The 14,707-nt window shown below is 39.7% G+C and overlaps 1 protein-coding gene across 1 annotated transcript in view; it reads right to left on the bottom strand.

Moving 5' to 3' along the window:
- WDPCP (WD repeat containing planar cell polarity effector) overlaps positions 1 to 14,707 on the bottom strand; it is a 306,031-nt gene that overhangs the window by 191,058 nt on the left and 100,266 nt on the right. Inside the window, exon 3 of the mRNA XM_087823593.1 lies at positions 9,556 to 9,620. Coding sequence (XP_087679719.1) covers positions 9,556 to 9,591 — 36 coding nt within the window. The 5' untranslated portion in view covers positions 9,592 to 9,620. The remainder of the gene's footprint in view (positions 1 to 9,555; positions 9,621 to 14,707) is intronic.

Consider the following 14,707-nt stretch of genomic DNA (forward strand, 5'->3'; position numbering starts at 1 on the left):
ACCTCTCTCACGCGGATGTTTCTCTCTCCCCCCCCTCTCCTTCCCTTACACTCTTTTTAAATAAATAAATTATTCTCTCTCGGTTCCAAGTACACTCTTCTACGCTCTGCTTATGACACTGAGACTGGGACTCCAGGCATTTCTTTACCAGCTCTGCCCTGCTCCTGATGCAAGTCTGCCAGTGAAGGATGCTAGAGGGAGCCCAGGAGGCTGAGGAAGAACATGCGCTTGCTCTCCTTTGGCTTCCTCTGTCACTACCTTCTCTCCACTTCTTATATAAGCCAAAAAAGAAGAAAAAAAGTGAGTTAGACATATCTTCAGAAGAACAATTAATTGGAAGCATAAAGATAAGGTAATTTCATGTATAATTCAAAAGAAAATGTTATGTGAAGAATGTATGTATAAAAGTTATAAGAACTAGGAAGTAAAACTGGAAGATACAATATCAGCTAAATTAACTCCAAAATATATTCGTCTGTTTTTATCATCCATTTGTGTAAAATGGCCTATTAATTTCACTCTGTAAATTAATCTCACCAATCCTTCAAAATCAGAGATCACATAAAAATAAATGAAATGGTAGTATACTTTGGAGAGACCTGGTAGATTACTTACAGAAACAAGTAATTTCTCACCAGCTGTGCTTTTGAAGCACAGCTTTGTGTTTGAATCTTCACATTGTGAAATTTATTACCTCTTTATGCTGTTTATTCTGTCACCTTAACTAAGAGAACAAAGCATTTTATTGCCTCCTCTCTTAATGAACAGAGTCCAGGCCCAGGGAATCGTGCCCTTAAGCAGCATAAAAATGCTTGTGAAAAGCCAAGGCCTTTCATAAGCATTTTACTAGAACTTGAAGAAATGGACACATGGGTGAATTACAGGGCAAAACACATTACATTTTAAACCAATAAAGTTGGATTCAAAACTTTACAGAAAAGGTACAATCTGAATAAAATAAACCTTATGAGAGACTTGGCCTCTGCAGATCATGACTCTGGTAATAATGTCTCCTAAACAGAAGGATGAGCAGCAACGGCTTTAAAAATAATAATAAAGTGGATTGAGTTTCCTTAATTATAAGAAAGCATAAAGAGAAAAAAATCCCTACTACCAGTTAAATTGTTTTGTGTGAAAGTAATACATACATGTCAGAAAATCAATGAAATTGTGTTAAATGAAAACTAAAAACCTCCCAAGAATAAACACTTTTGATTCTTTTTTTACCCTTCCAGGAAGAAAAAACATGCATACAAACATTTACTTTGAGACTATTTTTTAAAAGTGAAGGGATATGCAATGAAATTTCCTTTACTCATCTGAACCTCACCCACTTACCATTTTTGTCTCCTTGTCTATAATACAGAAATATTCAGTGTGCAACCCAAGAATGTTAAGTATGTGTGTGTGTAATCTTTCCCTTTTTGTACATAAATTATAACATACTAAATACACTGTTCTGTACTTTGCTCCCCCCATATATCTTAGAGCTATATTAATACCGAAAGAGCTGCTTCATTCATTTGAACAGCTGTGTAATATTCCATTGAATGCATATACCATATTTATGTAGCAATTCACCTGTTAATGGACTTGAGGTTCTTTACAATTTTTTACTACTATAAAGATGTTGAACTATATTTGTAAGGAGGTTATTTCACACATGCTTAAGAGTATATGTGGGATAAATTTTTAAAAGTAAACTGGGTTTTGTTTTGTTGTTAACACGGTTGAATCAGGTTTGTTTTACAAGCAGCAGCCTTCTGATTCCTACAGTAATATGTGTATTTTAAAACATTTTAATTGTGGTTTTTTTTTAATAACACCTTGATTAAACCAGCCATAATATTTCTCAAGGAATGTTGACCAGGGACAAAGTCTATTATAAAGTATCTTTTTAGTATAGAAACTTAAGAATTTGACTATGGAAAACAAAAGCAACAGAAATAGGTTCTTAGTTGTCTCTTTGAAATTAGAATAAGAGCTCGTAATCTTTATGATCTTTATGGCTTTAAACAATGTTAACAAAACAAGAAATGTATACATTTTTTGGTTTCTGAATATCCATTAGTTCTGATATAACCTACAAGGGTTACTGATTCAGCGGGAGTGTGTAGGCTTTGAGATATTTTCCCATTAATGTCCCCTAAGTGGTATCACCCAGCACAGTTCCTTATAATATAGTGAGTGTTGAACAAACATTTACTGAATAAATGAGTTCTTGCCCATTGCCTTCTAACTCAGGTTGAAATATACTTGTGACCTAGAGCTGAATCAAACCAATAGTCTGGCCTGGGTAATACAATTGAATTTCAAGCAGAACAGATGTGTTCAAATCATCCAGCTTCTTCATATCCCCACCACCATTGCTCTGGTCCAGGCGGCCATCATCACTTCAAAAAATACTGTCATAGAGATGGGAATGAGATGAGTTTGAGGTCTACACCTCCCCTCTCTCCCCTTCCAGTCCAGACTTTGCACCAGGGCTGTTGGTTAAGGATGATATTTTACTTCCCATTTTCTGCAGAACAGACAAACCCATGCACTTGGAAGTCAGACAAACCTGGATTTAGATCCCAGCTCTTTTTGCTGGTGTCCCTAAACAACCTTTCTAAGTTTGATTCTCTTAGTTACAAAATGAGTATAATAATAGTATCTCCATAAGGTTTTTGTGAGGACTAAATGGAAAGCACATCATAAGGGCTTGATTTATTTCTTGGGTGTTTTTTTCTTTTTTAAATTTCCTAGCATCACTTCAATGCCTATCATAATCCAGCCCCAAGGGACACTTCCCAGGGAACTGTCATTCTGTGTCCCCAGGGCACCCTCGCTCTAGCCACATTAAGCTGCTTGGACAGCTATTTTCTTTCATGGTTACAGAACTTTATTTTGCTGCTTTCTGTTCTTGGAATGTTCTCTGTTTCTCCAGAGTGCATGTGTGCTTATTGATTAAGAGGGAAATTTCCAAGAACCTCTATCCCACTGTCCTAAGATTAAGTTCTCCAGAAGTAGACCTTCAGATGAGGTTTCCAGAATTTGAGTGCATGTGACTTATTAAGGCAATGCTCCCAGGAGAAGTCCCTAAGGAAGAGGGAAGAGCAGAGGCAGGAAAGAGGAAGAAGCCGAGCAGGCTGGCATCCAGCCATCATGGCTCCAGCCTGGTCAAGTCAGGGACTCCTGTCCTGAGGATAGGTGGCTGGGGCTTTCATACTCCCCAGCCTTTCAGCCTTGGGTTAGGGAATGGGTGGTGGTCATTTCCAGACATCCCCCACTCTCTGTGCTGCCAGCTAAGCAGCCTCTAGCAGCCCAAGCTTAATCCATAAATGAACCTCAGGTACTGACTTTGGGAAGCAAACGAAAGCTTAAGGGGGTGAGAGTGTGGGTGCTAAAAGGGATCTGGGCAGAGCACCATTGTTATTCACTCTACTCACCCACTCAGCCTTACTGCATCCTGAAGAAGCCTAGAGGAGCACTTATTTTATTGTGCTCAAAGAGAGAGGGCATTAAACCTGAGGTTGCACGTGATTTATGTCTGCATGATTTTCCACTCCTGTTTCTTCTCTTAACTTATGGTCCTGAGAATAAGCTTCCTCATTTCAGTACAGAGCTGAATTCATGACATTACCTTATTTAGGCTGGGAACTGCCTTGGTAATAAAATTCTCAGACTTGAGCTGGGGAATTTCCAGAATAAAATCTCTCAGAGTCAATCTTCCCCCGTTCACTTTTTCAACAGAGAAATTAGAGCAAAGCACTGTGTTAGTCCCAGATACACTGTTGAGTTCTATCTTCACTTAACGTACTATAAACGGCACACTTAAAATTAGGGTAAATTCTTCGGAGGAAACAGTGCAATGTTAAGAAAATAAGGGTGAGACTCTACTAAAATAGGAATGGTTCTTTAAGGCCTTCTGTGGAGTTGATATTTAAGGCCTAGACCTAAAGAAGAAGAGGGAAGAGGGGGAATTCCTTTGACACCCCCCACCAAGGAAATAGAAAAGCCCTTTACTTGAAAAGAGCTCTTCCTCTTCCAGGAAAGAAAAGGCCAGTAGGCCTGGAGCAAACTGAGAGCTTGGGATAAGGGGGCTCGAAATGGAGTTGGGGAGGTAAGCAGAAACCAGTTTGTGCTAGACCCTCACCTTATCCTGCTACAAGCTGTGAGTTTATTAGAACACAGCTCATCTGCATTTTGGACCAGCCAGAAAAAAATGGACCAGTCTACAAAAAAATGACTGGTGCTTTTTTGTGGACTGTACTGACACTATTATAACCATCTCGAGTTTTCATAAGGTTCATAAAACCTACACAGGATTGTGGTACAATTAAATTAGATAATATTTAAATAGGTGCTTGACACTTAGTAGGTGAAAAACAAATGTTACTTCTTTTTGTTATAGGCAAAACAGCACCAGATGTTAGACCTCGGTCCTTGAGTTTGGCTAAGAAAAGAATTCAGAGCCAAGGAACTCAGATACAAGCGAAAGTTTATTTAGAAAGTCATAGGAGGAGAAAAAGTGAACCAGCTGGAAGGCAAAAGGGCCCCTTCTCTTAAGGGCTCTTATCTGAGGCCTCAGGGGACTATCTCTATAGAATGTTTATCAGCTCCTCAGGGTGGTGGTCTCCACTGACTGGTCAGTGCCAGGGTAGGGGATCATTAGTCATGCAGTTGGTCCTGATATCAGCCATGGTGTCACCCCACCTGGCCTTGCTGCTTTCCTGGGCGTGGAGCTGAAACACAACTGAGGCCTAGATATTATCTCTAGTTTGACCAAAACTCTGTCTCTGTGGTCAACAGATCCGAGGCTCTGTTCCTAAGACCATTTGATGTGGGTCAGCACCTCATTGTCTTGAGGGCTTAATACTTAAGGGAGTGGTCATGCAAGGGCTTGTATGGGAGTCATAGGACGCTTTTCTCTGGCCTCCTTGCTCCTTCACAAAGGGGGTCTGAACTGCAAGACTGACAATATGCTAGGGGAAGAAAAGCTCACCCTGGGGGGGAGGTCCCACCCTACAATACTTGTCCTCCCAGTTTTGCCCTTTGCTAGGCACCTGGGGCTCTCTGCCCTGGTGACCTCCCGTACCTGGCCTATCATTCCTATTCTGCTCCTGTCTGCCTAACTGCCTACTCTATCATTGTCACTACTTACATTGGGCTTAGTGAAAGAAGGAACTCACTTGATCCATTGCTAAGGTACCAGACTAGTCTAATAAAAACATATAGATGCTTTCAACTTGCAAAAGAAAGTCTAATGTGCAAATTTGAGTACTTTATATATCCTTTACTCAATAGCTTACAATAAGAACTATCAAAGAAAAATAATTTTAAGATTCTAGTGTCTTTGGTATTGCCAATAATGTTTATTAGTGGACAGTTTTGCTTATCTTGAATGAAGAGAGGCCATATTGATGCCATTGTAATAACCTGGTTATTATTTAACAGGAAAGTAGTAAAGGGGAGACCAGATAATATAGGCATGTCATTTATACAGCTTTGCCAAAAAGCTGCATTTAACACTCTGCAAGTCTGTTCCCCACTGATCGCTGGGGGAAGGGACAGGACAAAACCAGTATAGACTCATGCCCAGGAAGGTCTGAGTGACTTGCAAAGGGGCCTGCTAGTCACACCCAAGTAAAAGTGGGCTCGATTAAATGGGAAAACAAATAAATTTAGAAATGGATGAAAACCAGGAGCTTTTGCCTTGTGTTTGCTCTGCAGGTAGGTCCTCTGGTGCAGAACTGGGGGCAATTAGTACCTCACCAGGGAAGACATTTTTAAGAACTTTCAACTAAGCCATTCAACACACAGAAATTCTTGCAGGTTAGGAAGAAAAAAATCTACATTAGCCATGTTTTTAAAACCCATTCAGTTAATAATTAACCATGGTTTGATGTCTTTGTTGGAGTAATAATGTAGACCAGCTGCCTTTCAACTCAGCTATCAAACTCAAGAAATTTTCAGAATGCTCTTGAACTTAGAGATGGAAAAGTAAGATTAAAATGATTACATTGTACTTTCAGATGAAATTACAACCTCATTCCTTCATTTAGTGTGTATATATACATACAAATTTTTATTTCAACCTTTTATTGGGAAAATTCAAATATCTTGAAACCACACTGCTTTTAGGCAAGACAACATGAAAATAAAAATGGAGGTGATTGTTAAAATTCTTCCTCTGAACTACTTGTTGTCTATCATAGTGTGTTTTTTCATTTATTAAAAAAATGCATTTTGCATTTCAGCTACTAAATCCTTAAGGATTAAGATAGCTTTAAATGAAAGAGGAGCTTATGTAAATACAACCACCTTTGAGTTGGAAATGGAACAATTTTCTTCTCTGCTCAGATACCAACATCCTGTTGAGAAGAAGATTCTCCAAATGCTCAAGCAAGTGCTTAGAATAAAAACTCAGCCAGCATGGAGTGGAAAACTGGGAAGGTGGGGGAGGATGCTTGATTTCCTGGGGGGAAACTGCATCTTTGAGTTTAATAGCTTAAAGGGAGGTACAATCTACAACTTAGGTAGAAATGGGCTTCATTGTGTTCCTTCAACACATTCAGTATAGTCAAGTGTAATCACTAACTTATTATTAAGAATTTAATTGCCCAGGTGCCGGGCCTATTTTCTTTTCTTCTGAATTTATTTACTGCAATTGTAAATGATAAGTGATTATCCCATATCTTCATCACTTAGTCTCTGATCACCAGGCATGCTGGAGCAATTTCTCTTCCAATACCCTTGGACTCTAATTGTCGCAATTCTGAGTGCCCTTGGCTCACTTTTCCAAGCATAGGCACCACAGCCTTTTTAAAAAACGTGTTAGTCTTGATAGAAGAGGGATAATCTTTAGGTTTTAAATTGGCTGTAAATTGAATGTTGTGAGGAGGGTCTGTTTCAACACTGATCTATGTTGAGATGTAAAATTAAACGTAATCACCATCAGGTATCCCGGGAGGATTTTCTTTATTCTCTGATCCCCTTTCTTTCTTGACCACTGCCCTCTTCCTCCAACTCATGGCAGTCTGCTGACCATTTAAGGAACAAGAAAAAGAATGAAGGGCAGAGAAGAGTTTTAAGCTGATATGCTTGGTCATGGGCAGCTCAGATCATCCACGTAAATTACCCAAACGGCTTCCTTTAAAAAAACTAACAGCCCTGACCGCTGTTGCTCAGTGGTTAGAGCATCAGTTTGTGCACCAAAGGGTTGAGGGTTTGATTCCCAGTCAAGGGTTGCAGGTTCGATCCCCAACCCCAGTTGGGATCCATGCAGGAGGCAACCAATAGATGTGTCACTCTCACATCAATGTTTCTCCCTCTCTCTCTCTCTCTCTCTCTCTCTATCTCTCTATCTCTCTCTCTATCTCTATCTAACTCTATCTCTATCTCTATCTCTATCTCTATCTCTATCTCTATCTCTATCTCTATCTCTATCTCTATCTCTATCTCTATCTCTATCTCTATCTCTATCTCTATCTCTCTCTCTTTCCTCCCTCCTTCCCTCCCTTCCACTCTTTCTAAAAAGCAATGGAAAAAATATCCTCAAGTGAGGATTTAAAAATAAAAAAACTAACAGAAGGAATTTCAAGGCTTTAAGTGACTATTCTCCTTCACCTCCATTTATCTATATCCCTCCTACCCTTCAAGACTTGATTCAATTGCCACTGTCTCTATAAATTTCCAAGTTGAAGCGATTCTTCCTCCTTAAAACTTCCATAGATATTTTCAGTATAATTAACTCATGTGGCCACTAATCATGTTACCTTATGATATAGAGTCATTATGGCCATGATATTTGATAATGTAGTCATGATAGTTGAGAAGCATTTAATGGACAATTTTTTTACATTCTAGTCAATGAGTACAAAAGGCACAAGAATAAACTAAAACTGGATTAAAGGCTTAAATGTAAGACTCGAAACCATAAAAATCCTAGAAGAAAACAGGCAGTAAAATCTTGGACATTTCTTGTAGCAATATTTTTTCTGATATGTCTCCTCAGGCAAGGGAAACAAAGTAAAAAAACAAACAAACGGGACTCCATCAAACTAAAAAGTACATGCCCAGAACTGAACCTAAGGCCCTAGAAATGGACCACTTTGGTGAATACAGCAGAAAGAATGATTACCTCCCCCCTTTGTTGGAACACTGGTCTTCTATGGTTGCAATCAAAGATCACATTAGCTTTTAGCAGTCAGACTGCAAGATTGTCTCGTTTACACTATAACCAAAGAAAAATCCCAAGTCATTTTCACCTTGTTGTTCAGCAATTGCTAGGATCCAGTTGATATTTGGACCCAAATAGAACATTTCACTTTTTTTTCCCTTTTATAGTATTTTTTAAAATTGAGAACACTTTACATAATGTAAAATTCACTCTTTTAAAGTGCATACCAGTATGTTCACCAATTGCAACAATCACCACTATCTAATCCTAGAATATTTCCATCACTCCAGAAAAGAAACCCCATACCTATTAGCAGTTAGTCTCTATTCTCTCTTTCCCCCATCCTTGGTAAGCACTAACCTTTCTGTATCTACAGATTTGCCTATTTTGGACATTTCATATAAGTTCTGGAATTAGACAACCTGTGATCTTTTGTGTTTGGCTGCTTTCGCTTAGCATAATGTTTTCACGGTTCATCCATGTTGCTGAGGGTAATACTACTTCATTCCTTTTTATGGCTGAATAATGTTCCATTGTATGCATATATACCTTGTAATGAAATTGCTGGGTCGTTTAATAGCTCTTTAATTTTCTGAGGATTTGCCAAACTGTTTTCCAAAGAAATACTTAATACTTGCCCTTCTTAAATTTCACTATTCATAAAAATCATTCCCCTAATTATCCAGCCTAGTAACTTGATTTTTTAATTTTTTTTTTAAGGAACAATTTAATTTGGCATTCTGACTCCCGTTCCCAGAAAGTGTGGGATCTGGAGTGGAGCAGAGCAGACAAGTTGCTGCAGGGCTTGGAGCAAAGGGGAAACAGAGACAGGATCTTAAGGGAAGAGGTTGGTTCAGAAATCAAAGAGACAGGCCAGACAAGGCAACAGATACAGGACATTTGGCCAGAGAGGCCCAAACCAAGTCTGAAGCAAAGGGGCTGTGTAAGGGTCAGGGATGAAAGGCAAGGGCATTAAGAGAGAAAAACTAAAAGGTGTTCCAGAGAGACTCTCTGAGGCATTGATATGTACAGCCAAGACACCAGCAAGGGCTGTGGCTTCCTTCATGGGTCTGGAATGAGGTATTGGGGTATCCAGTTTGGATATTACCTCTAGGACCTTTGCCCAGATTTGTTTGGTAGTGTAGTTCTCAAACTTTAGCTTGAATCAGTCACCCAGAGGGCTTGTTGAAAAAGATTGCAGTTTATGATTCTGTAGGTCTGTGTTGGGGCCCGAGAATTTGCGTTTCTAACAAATTCTCCAGTATTGCTTATGCCGATCCAGGAGCCACACTTTGAGAACCTCTGCCTTAGTGAATAGCTTTATCCCATTGGAAAGCATTTTGAAGAAGGGAGGTGGTTCCCTCTACCACCCTTTTAGGACATACACTTACCAGCTTACCAGTGAATTTAGTATTAAAGTTGTCCATGGCTACTTTCCTGGCTTTTGGGGAGATACCTGGAATGCAAGGAAAAGGGTCTAAGTGTAACTGATGGAGCTGTAAATAAAAAAGGAGGAAGTGAAGTGAGAAGGATCCTGAACTGATGCTTTTATTTCTTGAGCTGATCGTTAGCTAGTCTGAGGGTTTCCTGGAGGTCCTTCTTGGTAACCATCAGTTTTCCTAGCAACTGACCAACTGCCAGAGTTTCCCTAGTGCTGGAAGGTGAGAGAGAGGAACAGGGTCCTTTCCATAGTTCTCATGCACTAAGAGGTACAATGAACTGGGATTGACAAATTCTATGGTGGAAAGATAAATTATTACAATTGTAGTATTGTTGGTAAGGCTGTGAAGCAACATTAAGTACTTTTCAAATATCTTGCCAAGTGTCTTGCTAAATGTGCCAAAAGATGGAATGTGAAGAACTTGGAGCAGCCCAGTGTACTTAAACTTACAGGTCTTTGGAAATCTCCCTCAAACACCAGGAGATAAACTTTGGACCATCATCAATAAGGACAACACTCATGGAGACAACAGAACAATAAGGATCCTGGGTCACTTTTGACCATGTGAGGCAGAGTCACCCTGTCAACCTGGACTGCTCACCCTTCTGAATGTTGACAGAGACAATAAATCTTTTTCTTAAGCCACCGTACTTTTGAATCTCTCTTTTTTAAAAAAAAAAAAAAGTATACACACACACATCTTTATTGATTTCAAAGAGAGGAAGGGAGAGGGAGAGAGAGAGATAGAAACATCAATGATGAGAGAGAGTCATAGATCGGCAGCCTCCTGCACGCCCCCACTGGGGGTTGAGGTCGCAACCCAGGCACGCGCCCTGACTGGAATTGAACCTCAGTCATCTGGATCATCGATGCTCAACTGCTGAGCCATGCCAACTGGGCTTGAGTCTCTTAATTAGAACCACTTAGTCTGTACTGGATATGTAATAAATATATACCCCTATATATTTGTGGCTAGAAGAACGTGAGATCATGAAGATAAAGGTGCTAAGCCAGAGGAAGGAGAAATCACTTTGGACTAGAAATGTCAGAGAAAGCTTGTTTCAGTCAGGGTTCTCCAGAGACACAGACCTACTATATATATGTAATGTGTGTAATATATATTATAAATGTACATAGTCAGAGATTTCTTTTAAAGAATTGGCTCATGCAATGTGGGGGCTGACAAGTGTAAAATATATATAGGGCGGGCTGGCAGGCTGGCAACTCAGGCAGGACTTAATGCTGCAGGATTGAGGCAGAATTTCTTCTCCAGTCAACCTGTTGTCACTCTTAAGGCCTTCAACTGATTGGATGAGACATACCTGCATTATCTTTACTTAAAGTCAATTGATCATAGGTGTGAATCACAATATTAATCTACAAAATAGCTTCATAGCAACATCTAGATGAATTAGGATTTGATAAATAACTCAGATCTATAACCTTGCCGAGTTGACACACAAAACTAACCATCACAGCTTCTTGCAGGAGTGGTATTTGAGCTGAGCCTTGAAGAAAGGTAAGATTTCTGTGAACACATGGTTTACATCAGGCTGATTTTCACAAGCTTATTACCTGGCCATGTGTTACTGAAGGTATAATAACTTTATGGATGTAAACTGCCTAATTTAAGCCTTAGCTTCATATGAAGAAAGATTATATAAACCCATAGTCTGGCTCAATTAGTAGGTTAAATGCTGCAATTCTGAGGGGTGGCTTATTTGGATAATGCAATATGGGATTGAGCAAGCGGCCTTAAAAGTCCTAATTTGCAGAGGTGCTTCTGTGGTGTTCTGGCAAGGACAGAACATTAGCCAGTGGAAGTTCCCTCTCCCCCCCGCCCCCACATACATACACACAGAACCCAGGTAACTTTGGAGCTTTGTACATGGCATCCAGCAACTTGGATGGCATGTCCTCTGGGGGAGAGTGGGTCATAAGATTTGTGCAATTTAGATGGCTCTCCTGCCTGCCTCAAATTCTCTACTATCTGCTGAAATTGATCAGCACTGGAGCTTCATTTCCTATTAAAATGTTGTAGACTTTCTGAGAAAAAGGCTTTGATAGCAAGAAAGGATAGAGGCTGCAGGAACCTGAGGATAAATGTTTCAGAAGTGCAATGAAGTTGACCGAAGATAAACTTTGCCAAATTTGCTCCAAGCTAAACTGCTGGTAGTACCTGGTTAGAGCACTTAAGTGCAATTCAGTGTGGACTATAGATCTTGGTCCATTTTCTCTCAGCTAAAATGTAACGCTCACTGGTAGATATAATCCCTGATAAGGGAGTTTGAATGTACAACTATGGCCCTTAAAAGAGTAACTACTACAGATCTACACCCCTCCTCCTCCTCTATAAAGTAAAAAATTTAGATAATTAGACCAAAAAGATGAAACAATTGTTTTTAGACACTGGATAATAGGCAATGCACTACTATGATACCCAAGGGAATGGATTAGAAAGATAAACCCTACTGTTGCCCTGACTTTACTCCTGGAAGTAATTTCTTTGCAGTGGCTCAGAAAGGGGGAATCCAAACAGAGCCTAGTGGTCTTGCTGAGTTGAGCAGACAGGGATCATTAATAGTGGATAGGAGGGAGTTTTGCAGAGAAACTGATCCAGAGATATGCATAGGGGTCGTTTTGAGACATTGACTATGAATCTGTACATACAAACGATGAAACTCCCTGAGGCTGGACAAAAAAACTAAGGAAGAATAATTACTGGGAAATTGTAACCCAAATAGTCCCCAAAACTCATACAGGATTGAGACTAAATCAGGTTCCCATCAGCCAGGTTGGAAATACCTTGCTGAATATGTGAGGAGTTTAGTAGAGGCCCCAGATAGGTCAAATCTTTATAGTGGAGCTACACTCAACATATAGTAAGGCTATACTAGACATGTCCTAAGAAAACCTTCAAAGCAAGTCTGGAAAAGATCAAGGTAATCTGCACTCAGTAATGTAAAATTTAAGTCCAACGCCCAATAAGTAACTTCCTGCCAGAACAAAGTCAAACTCTCTTTATAGGAATAAAACAATATCCAGCACTCAGTAATGTAAAATTTAAGTCCAACACCCAATAAAAAATTATTAAACATTAGACATTCAATGACAGGAAAATGTGACCCATAACCCAGAGAAAAATTGGGTGATAGACCCAGAAATGACAGACTATGGAATTAGTAGATAAGAACTTTAAAAGAACTGTCAGAAATAATATAAATATGCTCATTGTTATCTATGGGTCTGAGTAGTGTTCTACATCTCCATTGCTTCAAATAAAGCAATTGTTTCACAGTATAACTCTGACATTTGGTTTAAAACAACAAAAAACCCAGTGTGTGTTTTTAATGGCTTGGAAAGAGTTGCTTCATATATACCCAGTAATAGTGTAAAGAGAGTAGACAAGGTCCAGATGATCTCAGCCCTGGATAATCTTATCTAATGTCAAAATGCACTCTTGGAGAAAGACTGAGTGGGAGGTTTAAGAAAGTCCTTCCTGGGATGTGCCAGCTGTTTTGCAGCCATGTACTTTTCTGCTCCATTTCTGTGATGGAGTAATCAGCCCTATGTGCTGATTACACAGAAAGGTCACTTGGATCCAGTAGTGAGAGAAAGATAGCAGAGAATACAAAAGAAGAAACCATTCAAAACAGAATTGATTCTTTTGATTAAATTGAGCATTTTAATCAAAAGAAGTGCTTAAAAATGATGTTTATCCTTGTTTATTATTAATCAAGACACTGTGGAAATACATGTAACCTAGTAGTTCCCAAAGTCAGGGGTTATCTACATTTCCTTTACATGCCCAAATAAAAACAATTTGGACATACCCTACCCCCCCCCCCATCCTGTGTAATGGCAATAAACATTTGCTATAATCATTGTGTTCTCTCCTTATTTCCATATCTTCTCTTTCATAACCTCAGCTTCTATTCTTGTAGTGGGTATTTGTTATTCCTTTTGACTACACTGCACAGTTAACCCTCTTCCCACCTTAAAAGGCCCTGCCTCCTACTGTAGTGGCCATATTGACAGTCACAGTTCCAGCCTCCCTTGCAGCTAGAACATAGGCATCTTAAATGTACCCACACCAAACTGAGGTGGGAACCAGTGCAGGAATAAGGAGCCTCTCATGGAGCACTTCTGGCAAAGGTGGAAACAGCAACTCTTTCCAAGCCATTTAAAAATCAACAACTGGTTTGGGGCATATAGCTGCATAACGCGCAATGGTGTTGCCATAGTGACTGTCACTCTAAGAAATTCAGGGAAGTATGTTTACAGTGAGGCTTCTGTGTTCCAAAATGAAGACATAATTTTAGATACGAAGGACCTTTACGTATACCCCTCCTGAATGTTAATGTTATTCAAATGAGTATTAGAACACTTCAGACACTTTCTTTCCTTGAAAATGAAATGCCTTTCTTTCCTCTGTCTGGAGACACTCTTCTAAAATGCAAGAGCGCAAAAAAAAAAAAAAAACACACACAAAAAAACCACTGCAAATTCAAACAGAGTTTTTGAGCTGTACAGCAGGAAGGAGTTAGGATTTAGAAGGCTGATTTCAGTGCCTGCTGTGTTTTCATTTCTCTTTGCTGGGGCCAGTCACTGTATTTCAGAAACAGAGAAGCTCTGAAAGCAGAGATGTGTGACAGAATATGGAATTGCTTTCCTCTGTATGTTTAAAACTCCAGTTTGAAATAAATGCTTTATTCCTTTTCCAACTTCCCTACTGTTTTGCTGAATTCATTTCTTACATGATTCCTCAGGACTGAATTTTGTGCTCCCGCCTTCAGGTTGGAAATAGTTTAGTCCTGCGTGCTAATGACTCTCAGAGTGTGATCACTGGCTGCTGGGGCCTTTTGAAGTTCCTGCTACAGACAAGTCGCTCATTGCTGGGCACTTTCCATTTCCTTCTGTTTCTACCCCACCACTTTCATCTGCTTATCATTGTGAGAGCCCACGCTGAGCATGTTGGAACCTTACCACCAGTCCTACCCCACACAAATCTGTCCATGCTTTTCCACGTTCCACAGACGTTCTCTGCTGGAGGATTAAGGAAGTCAACACTGGAACCTATCAAATCTCCCACTGACAGAGCC

This window comes from Miniopterus natalensis, chromosome 13, assembly GCF_054644295.1.
Source record: "Miniopterus natalensis isolate mMinNat1 chromosome 13, mMinNat1.hap1, whole genome shotgun sequence".
In the NCBI taxonomy this organism is placed as follows: domain Eukaryota; kingdom Metazoa; phylum Chordata; class Mammalia; order Chiroptera; family Miniopteridae; genus Miniopterus; species Miniopterus natalensis.